At 35.6% G+C, this 17,178-nt stretch overlaps 2 protein-coding genes across 2 annotated transcripts; one reads left to right on the top strand and one right to left on the bottom strand.

Moving 5' to 3' along the window:
• Positions 1–9,662: 9,662 nt before the first annotated feature.
• Positions 9,663–10,427, bottom strand: LOC133286098 (uncharacterized). The gene is made up of 2 exons (XM_061483446.1): positions 10,179–10,427; positions 9,663–10,063 (listed from the first exon to the last, which is right to left on the bottom strand). Exons 1-2 carry the CDS (start codon positions 10,314–10,316, stop codon positions 9,872–9,874), a joined length of 330 nt encoding a protein of 109 aa, XP_061339430.1. The 5' UTR covers positions 10,317–10,427; the 3' UTR covers positions 9,663–9,871.
• Positions 10,428–14,188: 3,761 nt separating this feature from the next.
• LOC133286100 (uncharacterized) lies at positions 14,189–16,689 on the top strand. Its single transcript, XM_061483448.1, has 9 exons — positions 14,189–14,338; positions 14,436–14,884; positions 15,006–15,130; positions 15,226–15,310; positions 15,387–15,677; positions 15,768–15,891; positions 16,252–16,317; positions 16,401–16,506; positions 16,655–16,689. Exons 1-9 carry the CDS (start codon positions 14,189–14,191, stop codon positions 16,687–16,689), a joined length of 1,431 nt encoding a protein of 476 aa, XP_061339432.1.
• Positions 16,690–17,178: the final 489 nt, after the last annotated feature.

Genomic DNA, 17,178 nt, shown 5'->3' with positions numbered 1-17,178 from the left:
TACCTCAAGAAAAAAATCTAATTAAAAGTTCTTCGAACTAGGTTTGGATATATATAAAATTTTATTTAATAAAAAGATCTTAATCTTCAATTTAAAAGTTCAGACTTAGAGCCTACTAGGTTAGCTTAGTATACTGATTTTTATTTTTATTTTATATTTTTTATATTACTTATAATAGCTCTCGCTCTCTCCTCAACCCATTGCACTCCATTTTATTGGTTAAACAGACTCATTGAATAATTTGTTCTATATTATGTTATTTGGATATAGGTTGAATTTATGAATCTTTGTGAAATTATTAGCGTTGTTGATCTTATATTTTATTTGGATAATTTTTATTGTCTTATTTTTTTTAACAGGCTAAACCAGGTTTTTATTTTTTGTAAATAAGTCAGACCACGGGCCGATAATTATATTCATAATAGGTAATAGCATATGCCAGACTGACATATTTAAACACAAAATTAACTTTTTAATATCAAAGTCTGACCCGACTCGACCCGTTAACATCCCTAGTTATTTGATATTTTTAGTGAAAATGAGAGAGAAATAACAGTTAATTTATTTATGGACAATTATGATTATCTTACATGACTTGAAATTTTATTCCCTAATTTTTTATAAAAGGCTTCAATAAAAGTTTTCAATATTTATTTTAATTTTAATTTTATGAATTAAACATATTTCTTTTAAATATTCTAAAAATAACATATCTAGCAACGAAGAAGGGGATTCGAAATAAAATATATATATAACTTCTGCACTTATTTTAGACAAGGGAAAAAAAACAGCATTTCCAGACATTGAAAATGACATTAATTATTGGAGAATGATAATAAATTAAAACATGAAAAAGAAATAAATAAAAAACACACAAAAAACATACCTTAGGTTTGAGAAAAACAAAGCAACAATGTTATAAAAAAAAAAAAAAAAACAAAGCAACAAAGAAATTTCAAAGGCTAGGGTGAGGTTACAAGGAAAGACATAATATTTATACTTACAAAAAATTGTACGAAATTCACATTAATAAAAAAATTTATTAAAATTATCGAGTTTTACCAAAAGAGTTTTTATTCCCTGTTTTAAATCTTATTTGAATATCATTAGATTTGGATACCTTAGAAAAAAACTTAATTATCATGATTGAATATCATATTACTTTTTTAAATTACTTAAAAATTCTAATTGATTATCAATAAATTTTTATTCAAAAATAATTCTTTAAAATCTTAATTCGATACACCTTCTATACAGCAACAACCATTAATTAAATTGACAAGGAACTTGTTCCCCCATAGAGTTTCCGGTCTAGATTAAAAACAAAAACATTGTTTGGGCATAGTTGAATTGGTACATGATGAAATTTCTTAATATCAGTTTTAAAAAATTTCAGAATATAAATAGGATGTTCTCCGGATACTACAAACATATTTACATACCGATACACTACTAGAAAAATAACCAACACCCATAGACTTTTTCAACTGAAAATAATCCGTAAAAAATAAAGACAGAAAAAGAGGCAGATGTCAAATAAAGAATTAAATATCGCTCTACTGACAAAATATTTTGCCACATCAGCTACTTCTTGACACAAGTCTGCCATGTCAGCTCATGTAAATGGAAATTTTCTTAAATGCTACGGATGCATTGTATCTTCCATTCGTGGCACGTATCTTATACTTTATCAAATTAGTTTTTCACTTAATTTTAAAATAAATTATTTATTAATAATTTGACAAAAATAAAACACGAATCATATTACAAGTGAAATATACATCAAAAACCCGATATATCCGTAACATTAAAGATATTCTTATGTAAATGCTGATGTTCTCAATGCTAATGTAATTAATTCACGTGGGCAAAACCACGATCGTACGGTTGGAGAAGTTAGAAAATAGTTAGTCAGTTTTGGATTATGTTGTACCGATTAGCTTAGTTTCAGTTAAGCTTAGATAGCTTTCTTTCTCCTTTATGTTGTATTGGTTATTAGTGTATCAGATTATTCATTTTTCAATGAGACTAATGACCAAAGCTCTCGTCTTCGTCGTTCTCGATAAGTGTTGTTGGGACTGAAAGATTAACATGCATGAAATGATAAAATAACAATTGTTAGCTTTTGGGATTGAAATTTGAACCCGCTATTTAAATAGAGGAAGGATTCTTTAATATTAGTGTCAAAAATTTGACACTTAATTGAGAGTCATTAAATCAAAAAATACCAATAATGTCACATGCTTACAAATCAGAATCGTTGATCTTTTTTGATCTAACGACTCTCAGATGATGTCAAATTTCAAATTTGACTACCTCATTTAAATATCCACGTTTGTAAGACTTCTACTTTTCGATCAAAAACTCAATCATTAGTTTTCGATCGAAATATTTGGTCGCTAAACATAATATTTTTTCTATTGAATCTTCTTGATTATCCACCGCAATTCTAACGTGGATAATTGCCATGAAGAGGGTGTCCGTCTAAATATGGTAATATGAGTTGAGCCCGACGGATCAACCCGCTAAGACGGATCGGGTTGGGTAGAGATTTTCAATCCATCAATCCACTTCAACCCGTCCCATATAGGAATGGGTCAAAACGGATTCAACCTGCCGCGAGGCAGGTGGACCCGTCGAGTTATAATTTTTTTTTTACAATTAGGTAGTATTTTATTTGTCATTAAATTTTTTTGATATCCAAATTTTTTTTATCTTAGTACTTCCTAAAAAAATAAAGAATAACAATTTTATTTATGACAAATGTTATCTATATATGAAGACAAATGAATTCCTAAAGAATGTTTTGTTGGGAAAACTCGGTTCCCTCAAGCTCGGCTAAGCAGCCTTTGTGCGGAAGTCAATCAACAAGATCCTGATCTCGGATCTCGGCAATACCTCGGCCAGAACTTCACCAGGTCAGGCAGCGCAGCGGAAAAATCAAAACAAAAAATCACAAAACAGGAGAGAGAGAGAGAGAGAGAGAGAGAGAAGAACTCAACCAGATTTAACATGAGAAAACCTTCTTCAATGAAGAAGTAAAAATCCACGGGACCTAGTCCAGATCAAAAATTCACTATGAAAATAATGGTTACAAAATAATCAGAGTACACCAATGTGGTGGTTAACTCAACCTCTCCAACAATGGTGATAATCAAACTACCCTAGAGATGTTTCACTCAAACTCTCTCTAGAGATCTCTCAAATGCAAAGCATGAAGCTTTGCTCAAACAATCAAATAATTATCTCCCAAAATTTCTCTCTAATCTCTTAACCTAGCCTCCACTCACAACTAATGAATATAGAGGAGGAGGTGAGATCTAGGGTTAGGGTTTTTAGGAAAACCCCTCAATGGGCTTGGGCTTAGCATTGAAGGAGGAAGCCCAACAAATCTCCCCCTCCGACTTCAATGCGTCGGCTTCAGTATCAACTCGGCTCCTTCACAGCAGTCTTCAAATTTCCTTGCTGGAACCGACTTTGTCATCATGTCGGACCAATTTTGGTCAGTGTACACCTTGACGAGTTCGAGCTCTCCATCTTCCACCACATCCTGGATCCAGTGATACCTCACATCAATATGCTTAGTGCGGGAGTGATAGGTTGAATTCTTTGCAAGATGGATTCCACTTTGATTGTCACAACCCAGATCGTATTTGTCTTGATCATGGCCGAGTTCCATGAGGAACTTCTTCATCCACAACATCTCTTTACTTGCCTCAGTAGCGGCAATGTACTCAGCCTCAGTTGTCGATAGTGGAACACACTTCTGAAGTCTTGATTGCCAAGAGACAGCTCCTCCGGCAAATCTCATCATGTATCCCGTCGTCGATTTCCTCGAGTCGGAATCTCCCCCTAAATCAGAATCCGAGTAGCCTTGCAACTCGGCTTTGCCTTCTCCAAATTGGAGACATAAGTCGGTCGTACCTCGGAGGTACTTGAAGATCCACTTCACTGCTTCCCAGTGCTCTTTGCCGGGATTTGACAAATACCGGCTTACCATTCCAACAGCATACGCCAAGTCGGGTTAGTGCAAACCATTGCATACATCAAGCTTCCGACAACGGATTGGTAAGGGACCTTCATCATCTCATCTTTGTCTTCATCAGATCTCGGACATTGCTTCTGGTTCAACTTTATGTGTCCGGCTAGGGGGTGCTCACTGTTTTGGCTTTGTCCATGCTGAATCTCTTCAATATCTTCTCAATGTACTTCTCTTGACTCAGCCACAGTAGCTTCTTTTGTCTATCTCGGATAATCTTGATTCCAAGAATCTGCTTTGCAGGGCCGAGGTCCTTCATTGCAAAGGACGAGCTCAACGCCTTCTTCAGGGCGGCTATCCTCAATTTGTTTTTCCCTACAATAAGCATGTTGTCAACATATAACAACAAAATCAGAAAATCTCCAGCCTCATACCTCTTCACAAATACACAGTGGTCGGCTTCTGTCTTCTCAAACTTATGATCAGTCATGAATGATTCAAACTTCTTGTACCACAGCCGAGGTGCTTGCTTCAAGCCATAGAGGCTCTTTTTCAACCGACATACCAAGTCTTATTGGTCTGGAGCTCGGAATCCTTCAGGTTGCTCCATATATATTTCTTCTTCTAAATCACCGTGAAGAAATATCGTCTTCACGTCCATTTGTTCTACCTCGAGGTCCATTGAAGCCGCCATGGCTAATACGGTTCGGACCGAGGTCATTTTCACCACAGGAGAAAAAATCTCCTCAAAATCTACTCCTTTCTTCTGATTGCAGCCTTTCACTACAATCCGGGCTTTGTATCTCGGGTTTTGCCCGTTCTCTTCATTCTTAATCTTGTAGACCCATTTGTTTTTCAGAGCTCGTCTTCCTTTAGGCAACTCGGTCAGCTCATAAGTCTGATTCTCGTGCAGAGACTTCATCTCGTCTTGCATTGCCTTTTTCCATTCTTCTTTCTCTGAGCTTGTCACAGCCTCATCATAACTCTGAGGCTCACCGTCTTCAGCAACAACAGTGTATTCATCAGATGGGTATCTCGTAGAGGGTCTTCTTTCTCGAGTTGGATATCTCGACTATTCTTCAGCTTGAGGACCCAGTTCATCATTCTCATCCCGGATCTCATCATCAACTCGGACCTCAGTGTCTTGGTCATCTTCAGCTTGTTGCTGATCATCATTTTCTTGATTTTCTCCCCCTGCTTTAGCTTGGACAAGAGTGATGGGTTCTTCACGTCTGACAGTAACCCGGACTTTGGGCTTCGAGATGTCATGAATGTTCTCATGCTCATGAAAGATCACATCTCGGCTTCTCACGAACTTCTTATTGATTGGATCCCAAAGTCGGAACCCGAACTCACATCTCGACGAACCAAGATAAATGCATTCTTTGGTATTTGCATCAAGTTTAGCCCTTTCATCTTTAGGGATATGCATGAAAGCTCGGCATCCAAACACTTTCAATTGATTATAGGCCGCTTTCCGACCTGTCCAGACTTCTTCTGGAATTTCTCCTTCAAGTGGCCGTGATGGTAAGAGGTTGATCAAGTCAACAGCTGTTTTGACGGCTTCTCCCCAGATTGATTTCGGCAATCCAGCATTGGTAACATGCTTTAAACCTTCTCTTCAATAGTTCTGTTCATCCGCTCAGCCAGTCCATTCAACTGAGGTGTCTTGGGAGGTGTCTTCTCAAGGCGAATCCCGTCCTCTCTGCAGTATGCATCAAATGGGCCGCAATACTCACCACTATTATCAGATCGGACCACCTTCAATTTCTTGCCAGTCTCCCTTTCAACCATAGCATGGAATTCTTTAAAGGATTGGAGTACATGGTCTTTAGACTTCAACAAATATACCCACACTTTGCGAGAATGGTCATCAATGAATGAAACAAAGTATTGAGCTCCTCTAAGGGATCTTTCCGACATGGAGCAGACATCAGTATGGACGAGGTCAAGAATATACCTGCGTCATCTGGGTTGATCCGATCTCACAAAAGAAACCCGGTGCTGCTTTCCAGCTAGGCAATGCGTGCAACTCTCCAACGCTTGGCCTTTCAACCCGGTCAATAATCCTTTCTTGTTCAGGATCTGGAGCCCTTTCTCGCTCATGTGGCCGAGGCGCTTGTGCCATAGCTCCAAGCTAGGTTCATCACGGACAGAATTGGCTTCTCCGCCATTGATCTTTTCTTGCATCACGTACAAGGAGCCTTCCTTCTTACCTCAGGCCACGACCAAGTTTCCCTTGGCCAGCTTCCATCTAACACTACCGAAGTAGTTCACTAACCCAGCATCATCAAGTTTGCCTACCGAGATTAGGTTTAATCGCATGTCAGGTACATGCCTCACATCTTTCAATACAAGTCGGCATCCGACATCTGTGGTCAGAGTTACATCACCGACACCAACAATCTTGCTGGTCACTTGATTTCCCATCTTCACGACTCCAAAATCACCACCTCGATAAGAGGAGAAAAAACCTTTGTGTGGAGTAACGTGGAAGGAGGCACCGGAGTCAACAATCCAGGTGCAGTCATCATATGCAACATTCAAATAATTATCCTCACCAAGGAGGAATATCTCGGCATCCGGGTTGGCAGCCACCACAGTGGTGCTCTTGTCTTCCCTCTTCTTGGCAACAATATGATCCAGCTTCACAGAGTCGTTCTTCTCATCATTCTGCAGGGTCCAGCAGTCTGGCTTCTTATGACCTGTCTTTCTACAGTAAAAGCACTTCAACTCATATTTCGGCTTTGACCGACCTCTGGACTTTTCTCGTCTGTCACGACCTCTGCCCCTGCTTTTGCTTCTACCCCGGGAGTCGGATTTCCCTTTGTTTTCAGCAACGTTGGCCTCAGACGTGCTCGAAACACCTCGTTCTCTTCTCCTGACTTCTTCGCTCAGGAGGCTGTCTGTCACGACATCCAACTTCAACTTTCCTTCTGAAGCTGAATTACTCAAAGTCACCACCAGAGAATCCCAGCTTTCTGGCAGCGAGCTCAACAGCAGCAAAGCCTGCATCTCATCATCAATTTTCATCTCAGCTTTTGACAGCTGATTCACAATACCTTTATAGGTGTTGAGGTGTTCAATCATGCTCATGTCGTCCTTGTATTCAAGCTTCACAAGTCGGCGAACCAGGTATGCTTTATTCCTGGGAGTCTTCTTCTGAATCATGGACTCCAGTTTCGTCCACAACTCATACGCGTTCGTGAACTCGGACACGTGCTTAAAGAGGCTTTTATCAATATATTTCCTGATCGTGGCTATCGCCTTTCGACTCAGGATCTCCCACTCCTTATCAGTTTTGCCTGCCGGTCTCTCATCAAGGATAATGGGCTCATGTAAATCTTTGCAGTACAGATGATCTTCCATCATCGGTCTCCAATAGGTGAAATTATCTGCGGTCAACTTGAACATGTCTCCATCATTGGTTATGCCACTGGTCTCCATCTCGTCTCCCTCAGAACCCGTCGAACTCGGGCTCTGATACCACTGTTGGAAAAACTCGGTTCCCTCAAGCTCGGCTAAGCAGCCTTTGTGCGGAAGTCAATCAACAAGATCCTGATCTCGGATCTCGGCAATACCTCGGCCTGAACTTCACCAGGTCAGGCAGCATAGCGGAAAAATCAAAACGAAAAATCACAAAACAGGAAAAAGAGAGAGAGAAGAAGAAGAAGAAGAACACAACCAGATTTAACGTGGGAAAACCTTCTTCAATGAAGAAGTAAAAATCCACGGGACCTAGTCCAGATCAAAAATTCACTATGAAAATAATGGTTACAAAATAATCAGAATACACCAATGTGGTGGTTAACTCAACCTCTCCAACAATGGTGATAATCAAACTACCTTAGAGATGTTTCACTCAAACTCTCTCTAGAGATCTCTCAAATGCAAAGCATGAAGCTTTGCTCGAACAATCAAATAATTATCTCTCAAAATTTCTCTCTAATCTCTTAACCTAACATCCACCCACAACTAATGAATATATAGAGGAGGTGAGATCTAGGGTTAGGGTTTTTAGGAAAACCCCTCAATGGGCTTGGACTTAGCATTGAAGAAGGAAGCCCAACATGTCTGACAAATATTAGTATATATTTAAGATTGAGACTGAAAAAACTTAAGAGAAATGTGAAATAAAATAAAATAATATTAGAAAAATTCATAAAACATAATTTATTTTTGAATTTTAATTATTATTTTTTTAATTGGCGAGTTGGTGGATTGATCCACAACTTGCTAACCCACCATAAAATGAGATGGATTCATTTTTTCAACTCATATTTAATGACGGTCCAACCTCCCTCGCCCCATTTTTAGTGAGTTGGTGGCGAGACAGGATGGGGCAAGTCGGGATGGGGCAAGTCGGGACGGGCCAACTCAAATTGCCACCCCGTCCATCTAAAACGATTTCTAAAAAACGATGGAAACGCAACAGAATTTTACCCACCGAATTTGATGTCCGCTGAAATATTAAACCCATACATTTCGACGGAATATTGCTAATACCTCCATCGATAATTGCTAATACCTCCTACATCCTATTCGTTCCTCTAATTTTTGACGTTCATAAATATCGACCAAAATACTTTGGTTGGTAATTTCGACCAAACTATATTTTCATTTCAAAATAATCCTTTCGACTATGAAATCTTCGATGGAGATGGGGCTGGTCGGAATTTTTATTGAAAAACAACTCAAGTTATTAAGTGAAGCTCATAAATTATTTTATATTTTATTTTTTTAATATATTCTCTTGTACAAGAATTATTTATGCTTGATGTGTAGACAATATATCGGCTTGTATATGTGCTAACTTAATTCGACTAGAAAATAAGGTTTATCAGGCTTGTATATGTGCTAACTTAATTCGATTAGAAAATAAGGTTCTGAAGATCGAACTAGTACCTCGTGTTCAGAGAAGTTTAATACCATGATAAATAACTCAACGAAACTATATTTCCTGTCAAAATAATCCTTGACGGTTCATTGAAAAACATGATTCGACAAACTTATCAGCATTATCAACGAAAAAGGTGATCTATGCTTTTATGGTAGTGTAACAACTCAATCCTTTCATGCAAAAATGTGTTGGGCTTAACACGTAGACAATGCTCTATGCTAACTTAATTTCACTATAAAATGAAAGCGATGAAGATCGAATTTGTATCCTATGATCATGAAGGTTTTATTATCATGATAAATAATCATATCACCTAACAGTTCAAGCTATTAAGTGAAGACTTATCAATAATTTTATATTATATCTTTTCAATACGAATTATTTTATAAATTTTTTTTAATAATTTGAGTTTGGACTCATAAATAGTTGTTGCGGTTTAAAATTTTCTAAACTTATTTATATTCTCTTGTGATTGAGTGCGTTATAACAAGTGCGTTATAACAAGTGCTGCGATAAAAATATAATGACAAACTTACAAGACATAACCCTATCTTAGAGGAACCAGGATAAACAGTTTCTCCCACTTTTTTTCCCTCCTTCTCTTTCTATTTACGATCGTGTATCTGTGATTAAAGCAGTCCTAACATTAACATTTTTTACTCCAAATCAAATATCTGAATTTCGCTCAATGAGTAATTCTTCAAATCTTACGGTTAAGATATTGAACATTTTATTAAAAAGACCCCAAAAAAAAGGCTTCACTATTGTGATATTTTCTACTCCTTTTTGATCAAAATTAACTATTAATTGTGGCCTGGGCTGCTATTTATATCCCCAAGAGCAAGCTGATATACAATGAGATTATGAGACATCTAGCAATTATTACTACACTATTATTTTGAGGCCATGACATATTTCTGCACTATATTACACACAATAAACAAAGATACATACATAAAGAGTCTAATTAGAGGGGAAATTAGGAAATTAAGTTATGCTTTGGCTGCTTCTATTGCTGAGAACTGATTTTCCTCTGCCTCTGGAGCAGCAGAGCCTCTAAAGAGCAAAATGGCCATGCTACCTATACAAAAATAAATGAAGCATCCAAAGCAGTGTGTCACAAATGAACCAAAATCAGTACCTACAATGCATTGCCAACCAGGTCCATGCATCCTATCAAATTCCTGCAATAAAAACACACGAAAAAAAAAAATTACAAAAGAAGATTCACCTAAGGAACTTCATTTCTGTTACTTATTTCACTCTAAATACTATAGAATTTTTTTGTTTATTTTTTACCTTTTTGATAAATCGGGCAATCTCAATGGCCTCAGTGACATCAAAGAAATCAAGAGCTTTGGATGCTAAATCCAGGGCATCTTGCTGCATAGTTTGAAGCATGTCAGTCTCACCAATCACAGCCTTGCCTTCTAGCATGATGAAAACTAAAGGAAAATTTATGGTGCTTGAAATGAAGCTCAAAAATAGAGAAAAATGAGCTGTTTGTATTAGGTTGTAGAGTGTAGATCAAAGGTAAGGGATGATGGATGATTGGAGGATTATATAGAGTCAGATAAAAAGGCATAGTGCGCTAATGGATCTGCCACGTATGGATTCCCTTTTGTGGCCACCAAAATATGCTGTGCAATTACCCATTTTATCATATGATAAATAAATGGCGGAGTAAAAAAAAATTATGTGAGAAGACGAGAAATTTAAAATTACAAGAAAATACAATAATGATTAATATGTAAATAGATTTGCAAAACTTACCAACTTTTTTATGTAAAGAATAATATAAACAATAGGTGACCTTATATTATTTTTCTTAAACTCTGAATATAATTTAAAAGGAAAAAAGTTTGTCCTATAATAAGTTGGGTTTATCATCTATCATTTAACATGACCACAAAAAGTTTCATATACACACATTTTGTGGGGCCCGCAGCAAAAAAAGAAAAAAACTTCGGCACTCAAAACGAATCTCTATAACATAACACAATCACTTTTCCTACAACATAATTCTTATAAAATCCTAACAAGTTATGTCTTTTTAAATTTTAATATTATTTATTACGGGTAGTATATAACTATAACATAAAGGAAAAAATTTTTCTCTCCTTAGTCACTTTAGTTGATGTGGAAAGAATTTTTTTTCTTCATATTATAACTATATATTATCAGTAATATGTAGTGTAAAAATTTAAAAAGAACACACAATTAACCATCTTAAAATGGATTTGGATCTTCTCATGTGAAAAATGAATGTGATCAGTGGCAAAGCCAGAAAAAATTAGAAAGCTGGTGCTAAAAATCAGTCAATCATGGAGAAAGCTAATGTCAAAATCAGTAGTTATAGAGGAAGCAAATCATTTACACTACATATGGAGGAAGCTAATGTCAAAATCAGCGGATAAAAAAAACTTCTGATTTTAAAAAGCAGCCAGTTCCAAGGCACTTGCTGGTTCCAATGTGGCTATGTCACTGCATGTATATAATCATGTTATTTGATCACAATCACTCATTTAATAATTATATACTTTTCTTTCCTTTATGTCATTATCAATGAATAATTGTGATCAAATAACATAACTAGATGATCACTTTTCTATATGAAAGGATCCAAATCCATGACTTCACCGTGGCCCAATATGTCATGTCTTTTAGCTGCATGTGCATGTGGATAGAGCTTGTCGCTACTATCCTTGGCACAACACGGACCAGTAGTGAAGTAAACAATATTTACTAGCCAGAACGAAATTGAGGATAAGTTACAAACTTTTGCTGAGCCTAGATAACGCTGGATACGTGTTCGGTGCTTTGCAACTTTGTCGGTTTGTTATGCCACATGTCATCTATTAAGGTGTGATGTTGCTCTAGTAATTTGTCGAGTTTTGATTATGGTCAATTTGATTTGGCACATTTTGACCTTTCCATTGCAGAGACGTTGGAGATGTGAACTTGTCATGATCCTTTCATTTTCCCTAGTGAATCCGAAAAGCTTGCTCATTTTTTCAGATGAAGAATTTGCACTTTAACTGTTACAAATAGACGTAAGGACCTAGAAGAATCTAGCTCCACCACACCGGCGGACTCAGAAAATTATACGAAGAGGATGAAAATTTAACAAATCTAACTTACAGAATTTTAAATAAAATATAATTTAACAAGTATACTAAATTGACGAATTTAACATAAATTACTTCATTGTCATGTGCCATGTCAACAATGAAAAGTAGAAGAATCATAGTCTTAAACCAAAAAACATGTAGGTCTCAAGAGATGCATCCATTAAATAATTTTAATAACAAATATAATCACATAACTAAAATAATTCCAAAAAGGGGAAAGCTCGTAGAACCCAAATTAGGCGAGCACCTAAAACTAACATCATAAAGTTCCATAATGCCCACATCACTACACACCCATATACTTCAGTTATCAAGCACCATAAAACTAAACAAATAAATTCCAAAAATTATTGCAAACTATAATTATTTTATACCCATTTTTTTCTTTCACTTTCTGTTAATTTTTGAGCATTCGAACAACATGAAACTACAAAAATATCAAAACTTTACAAAGAAAGTGAAAATACTTACAACAGGAAAATGGGTATCAAGCTTCTTTCTTATGCTAACAGATTTTGGGTATCAAATGAAGCAAAAGAAGGAGACTCAGAAAGTGAAGTCGAAAGCTTTGACCAAAAAGACTGTACCGATCATCAACAAGATGAAATCAATGCAACTCATTTCAGATGCAAAAGGCACACAATACTAGTTTTGCTAAAGTAATCCACCAGTTATGAAAATTGAAATATACTATGTATTTTTTTGGAGATGTAGAGATTTTTTTTCAGATTTTAAAGGGGAGCGGCCGCCCATGCACGCCTCCATGTAGGTCCGCCCTTGCTCCACCATTTTCCCCATTTTCTTTTAATATAATTAGGTGTCACTTAGTGATTGCAATTAATATAATATTTTATATGTATCATATGTGCGTGAGTAGTTAATTAAGTGATATGCTTACAATTATCCTCACAAAATTGTTATGTGAAAAAGAAACAATAGAATAATTAATATTGGCTTACTAATGAATTTTGACAGTTGGAAAATAGAAACAGACAAAGCGAGACGCCTCGAGATCTAGCAATCACCACAAAGTAGTTCATGGCTATCGATAGCCTCACAAATAATGCTAGTGTGACCCATAGCGTAGTCGGCATATTCATCTCCAAAGTCACAGGAATATTCAATCTTTTTTGTGTTTTTTTCTTCCTTTTTGATCATAAAAATATTCCTTTTTTAATTTTAATATGGTACAGATATTCATTTCTTTTGGGCAATGTTACTTGCAGTTCTTATGTAGGTTGGATATGAAAGATGTGTATCTGAAAAATGAATCTTACTATATAGAAACGAGAACCAAACTTTTGAAAATTAACTGAGGTGTTGCATTCTCCTTAAATCTCAGCTTTCTGTTCACACTAGAGGATGTCTTGAAAACTTACTTTTTTTCCATGTAGTGAACAAAATATGTATGTTTGAATTTCTGTTCACACTAGAGGATTCTTTCCGTTTTAATGTAAAAAAACTTTTGAAAATTAGCTGAGGTGTCGCATTCTCCTTAAATCTCAGCTTTCTGTTCACGCTAGAGGATGTCTTGAAAACTTACTTATTTTTGATATAGTGAACAAAATATGTATGTTTGAATTTATGTTCACACTAGAGGATTCTTTCCATCTTAATGTAAAAAAAACTTTTGAAAATTAGCTGAGGTGTCGCATTCTCCTTAAATCTCAGCTTTCTGTTCACACTAGAGGATGTCTTGAAAACTTACTTCTTTTCGATATAGTGAACAAAATATGTATGTTTGAATTTCTGTTCACACTAGAGGATTCTTTCCGTTTTAATGTAAAAAAAACTTTCGAAAATTAGCTGAGGTGTCACATTCTCCTTAAATCTCAGCTTTCTGTTCACACTAGAGGATGTCTTGAAAACTTACTACTTTTCGATATAGTGAACAAAATATGTATGTTTAAATTTCTGTTCACACTAGAGGATTCTTTCCGTTTTAATGTAAAAATAGCTGAATCATTAAAACAGGTGAGTGATTTCATTTCAAAATTCAAATTTTTAAATCAGCTGACTCATTAAGATCATAATGGTTAAAATGTTTTGAAATTTTCTATGTATTCATTGCATGTATAAAGACGATATTTGGTGTTGCTTTTGCCTTTTGGTCTGCATCACTGCCACGAGCATTTTGTATCTTTTTTGGTCCATTTCTCTACTCCTCCAATGTATTCAATGTCCTCAAAATACGACTTCGTAAAGGATCTTAATCCGACGAAAGAAGAGTGGAGGATTAAAGTGCGTGTAGTTAGGTGTTGGAAGGTTCCCAATTTTAATCAAAAAGATTTTGATGACAATGTGGATATGGTTTTGGTCGACGAACAGGTAATGTATTTTTTCTTTTTTTCAATGTTTTTATCTTTTCAGTAGCTCATTGTCGGTTTTTTTTTTTTTTGCTTTGTTGTGTGTTTTCATTTTATAGGGTGTAAGGATCCATGCTACGGCCAAGGGTACTTTGCAGGTTCGAAAGAAAATTCGTGAGGGTGATGCTTATTTTATAAAAAAATTTGGAGTTGGGTTGAATACGGGTAATTTCAGGCCAACACGGCATGAATATCGTCTGCCTTTCAACTTAAGGACGGACGTGAAATCCATTATTGATGCTACGATTCCTGAGCGTGGTTTTGATTTTGCTGAGTTTGACGTTATTGAGAAAGAATCCTCTGACTCTCCTTATTTAATAGGTGATGGGATTGATGTATTGTGTTATTCGCTTTCAATTAAGATTTTGTATATAGGACGTAAGGCTGAAACCCATGTTATTTGTTGTGTAGACGTCATTGGTTTGCTGTCTGAAATTGGGGAAGTACGTGGACATGTCATCTCTGGTAGGAATACAAAAATGGTTGTCGTGGAGCTTGACAACCTGAGGTATTTATGTTATCTATATTTCTGATAGTATTGTAATGTAATTTCTTATGTGTTTTTGAAATTAAAGAGAATGGGATTTTACATCATTTCTTATGTGTCTTTTGTTTCTATATCATGATAGGGGTCAGAAACTTGAATGCACTTTGTGGGAGTCATACGTAGACGAGGTCCAAACTTTCTTAGCAAAGAATCAAAGTGCTCAAAATGTTATAATACTTCAGCTTGCAAGGATAAAGGGTTTTAGGGGTACTTTTTTTTGTGATTAAAATTCTCATTTTTTTTTTATTTTTTTGATTTGCTGATTTACTTTTTCTTTTATTTACGTAGCATTTTTTTTTCAGGACAGATTGGAATAGCTAATACAAAGTATACGACGAAAATTCTTTTTGATTCCAATATACCTGAGATCGTAGAGTTCAAAAAAAGGTGGGCTACCGTGAGAAATTATGAGGCATTTCTTTTGCTCTATTCACTCATTCTTTTATATATTTTTATATTCCAGGCTTTCCGATGATCTGATGGAAAGTAGTCAGATGTTGACTCAGTTGTCCAGCCCATCTTCATATTCTTATGAAAATGATTTTCTCAAGGATACAGAGATGAAATTTCTTACTGATATTAAGAATTGCATAGATGCTACTACTTGCATTACTTATGGAACTGTAAAATCCATCGAAAGTAAATACAACTGGTGGTACAAGTCCTGTAAGAAATGTCCATATTCAGTGTGCGAATATTTTGAGAAATGGTATTGTAAGAACTGTCAGAAACATTGGAATGAATATACTCCGAAGTAAGCCATTTTTTGATTTGCCATTGTTATCGAAAAATTATTCATGCACACTGTGTGACTGATGTAAAATTCAATTTTTTATTTTTTTAGGTTCAGTGTTCAAGTCAGAGTTGTTGATAACACAGATTCTGCTTCTTTCGTACTATTTGATAGAGACTGTCTTTCTTTATTAGGAGTGAGTGCTGCTGAATTGCGCGAGCAACATTTTAAGCGGGTTTGGTTCTCAAAACTTTGAATTTTTTTATTAGTGAGGTTCTCAAAACTTTTAACACCCTTAGTACTTCTTTTGCTGTGTTTCTTTTTTTGTAAGGTGTAGATTTAGAACATTATCCGGAAGAGTTGAACGTTCTTAAAGATAGATCTATGTTGTTTAAAGTGAATGTCAAAATTAGCAATTTGAACTCATACAGTGAGCCAAAATATCATGTGGCCAAAGTTTGCATCAGTGAAAGTATTATCACATCATTTCTGAAGACCACGGTGGACCCAAATGTTTGTTTTATTTTTATTTTTATTCATAACCTATACTTTTCAAAGTTATGACTTTTTTGCGTTTATGGAAAAAACATTTCAGGATGATTCTGTATTTGACAGTCCTCCTGATGATAATATTATGTCGATAGGGTCAGGAAAAGCTGTGGTGAGTTGGTATTATTGACATAATTGGAAAATTTGATTGCCGTATCCTTATATTAATAGCGGTCAGAGTCATTTTGTTGACAGGATGTTCAGAGCCAAACCTGTGATAGTACTGATGATGCTGATATTTCTCTCACTTTGTTGTCACCGTCTGTGAAGTATGGTGATGTTGTTGAAGATAAAAATAATTGTTCAGTTGTCCGTCCTCTTAAAAAAATAAAGTTGAAGAAAGAGTTAAGTTCTGACTATAGATATTATAAAGTTTACGAGTTTTATAATTTCATCCCTCTCACTCTGTGTGCCTTTTTGTTTATTTTGACACGGTTTTGATGCTGCAGCCGGTGACACTTTGGAGCAGAAAGAAAATCTGTAACTATGCTTTGGTCGATTTTTTGTAACGAGGAGCTATTGACATTTTCCTTATTCTGTTGTCTATTATCATGTGTTGAACTTTGACAGTGTACCAAGGCCTTAATATTTGTTTTTAAATATTTTGATATCAACTTCGCTTCTTCATTTTTAACAAAGTTTGCAAAAAAAATTTCTTTTAATATTTTGTTATCAACTTTAGTACGACGTGTGAATTTCTTTAGTACGACGTGTTTCAGTTTTAGGGATGTCATTTGAAATTCCCCATTATACCAATTGTTAACAATTAATTTCATTATTAGTAATTGCTTGAAGTTCCGTTTGAAGTTATTTTTAATGCTCCCATGAATTTCGAATTAGTGTGTTGGACTTTTAAATTTTTAAACAAATTAATAAATGCCAATAAAAGCGGTAGATTGGTCGATTTTTTGTAACGAGGAGCTATTGACATTTTTCTTATTCTGTGGCCTATTATCATGTGTTTTGAACTTTG

This window comes from Gastrolobium bilobum, unplaced genomic scaffold, assembly GCF_033153095.1.
Source record: "Gastrolobium bilobum isolate Gb01-03AN ecotype WA unplaced genomic scaffold, APGP_CSIRO_Gbil_v1 utg54184, whole genome shotgun sequence".
Classification (NCBI taxonomy): Eukaryota; Viridiplantae; Streptophyta; class Magnoliopsida; order Fabales; family Fabaceae; genus Gastrolobium; species Gastrolobium bilobum.
Note: the sequence above shows the minus strand (reverse complement) of the source record. Positions and strands in the feature narration are given on the sequence as shown.

Bases quoted from the DNA above. Each gene is read 5' to 3' on its own strand.
- LOC133286100 (XM_061483448.1), top strand. From the start codon at position 14,189: ATGTCCTCAAAATACGACTTCGTAAAGGATCTTAATCCGACGAAAGAA. The intron at 15,892-16,251 runs GTTTGGTTCTCA...AAAACATTTCAG, and splicing joins GCGAGCAACATTTTAAGCGG to GATGATTCTGTATTTGACAG. The intron at 16,507-16,654 runs GTTCAGTTGTCC...TTGATGCTGCAG, and splicing joins TGTTGAAGATAAAAATAATT to CCGGTGACACTTTGGAGCAG.
- LOC133286098 (XM_061483446.1), bottom strand. From the start codon at position 10,316: ATGCTAGAAGGCAAGGCTGTGATTGGTGAGACTGACATGCTTCAAACT. The intron at 10,064-10,178 runs GTAAAAAATAAA...TTTTTATTGCAG, and splicing joins TTGCCCGATTTATCAAAAAG to GAATTTGATAGGATGCATGG.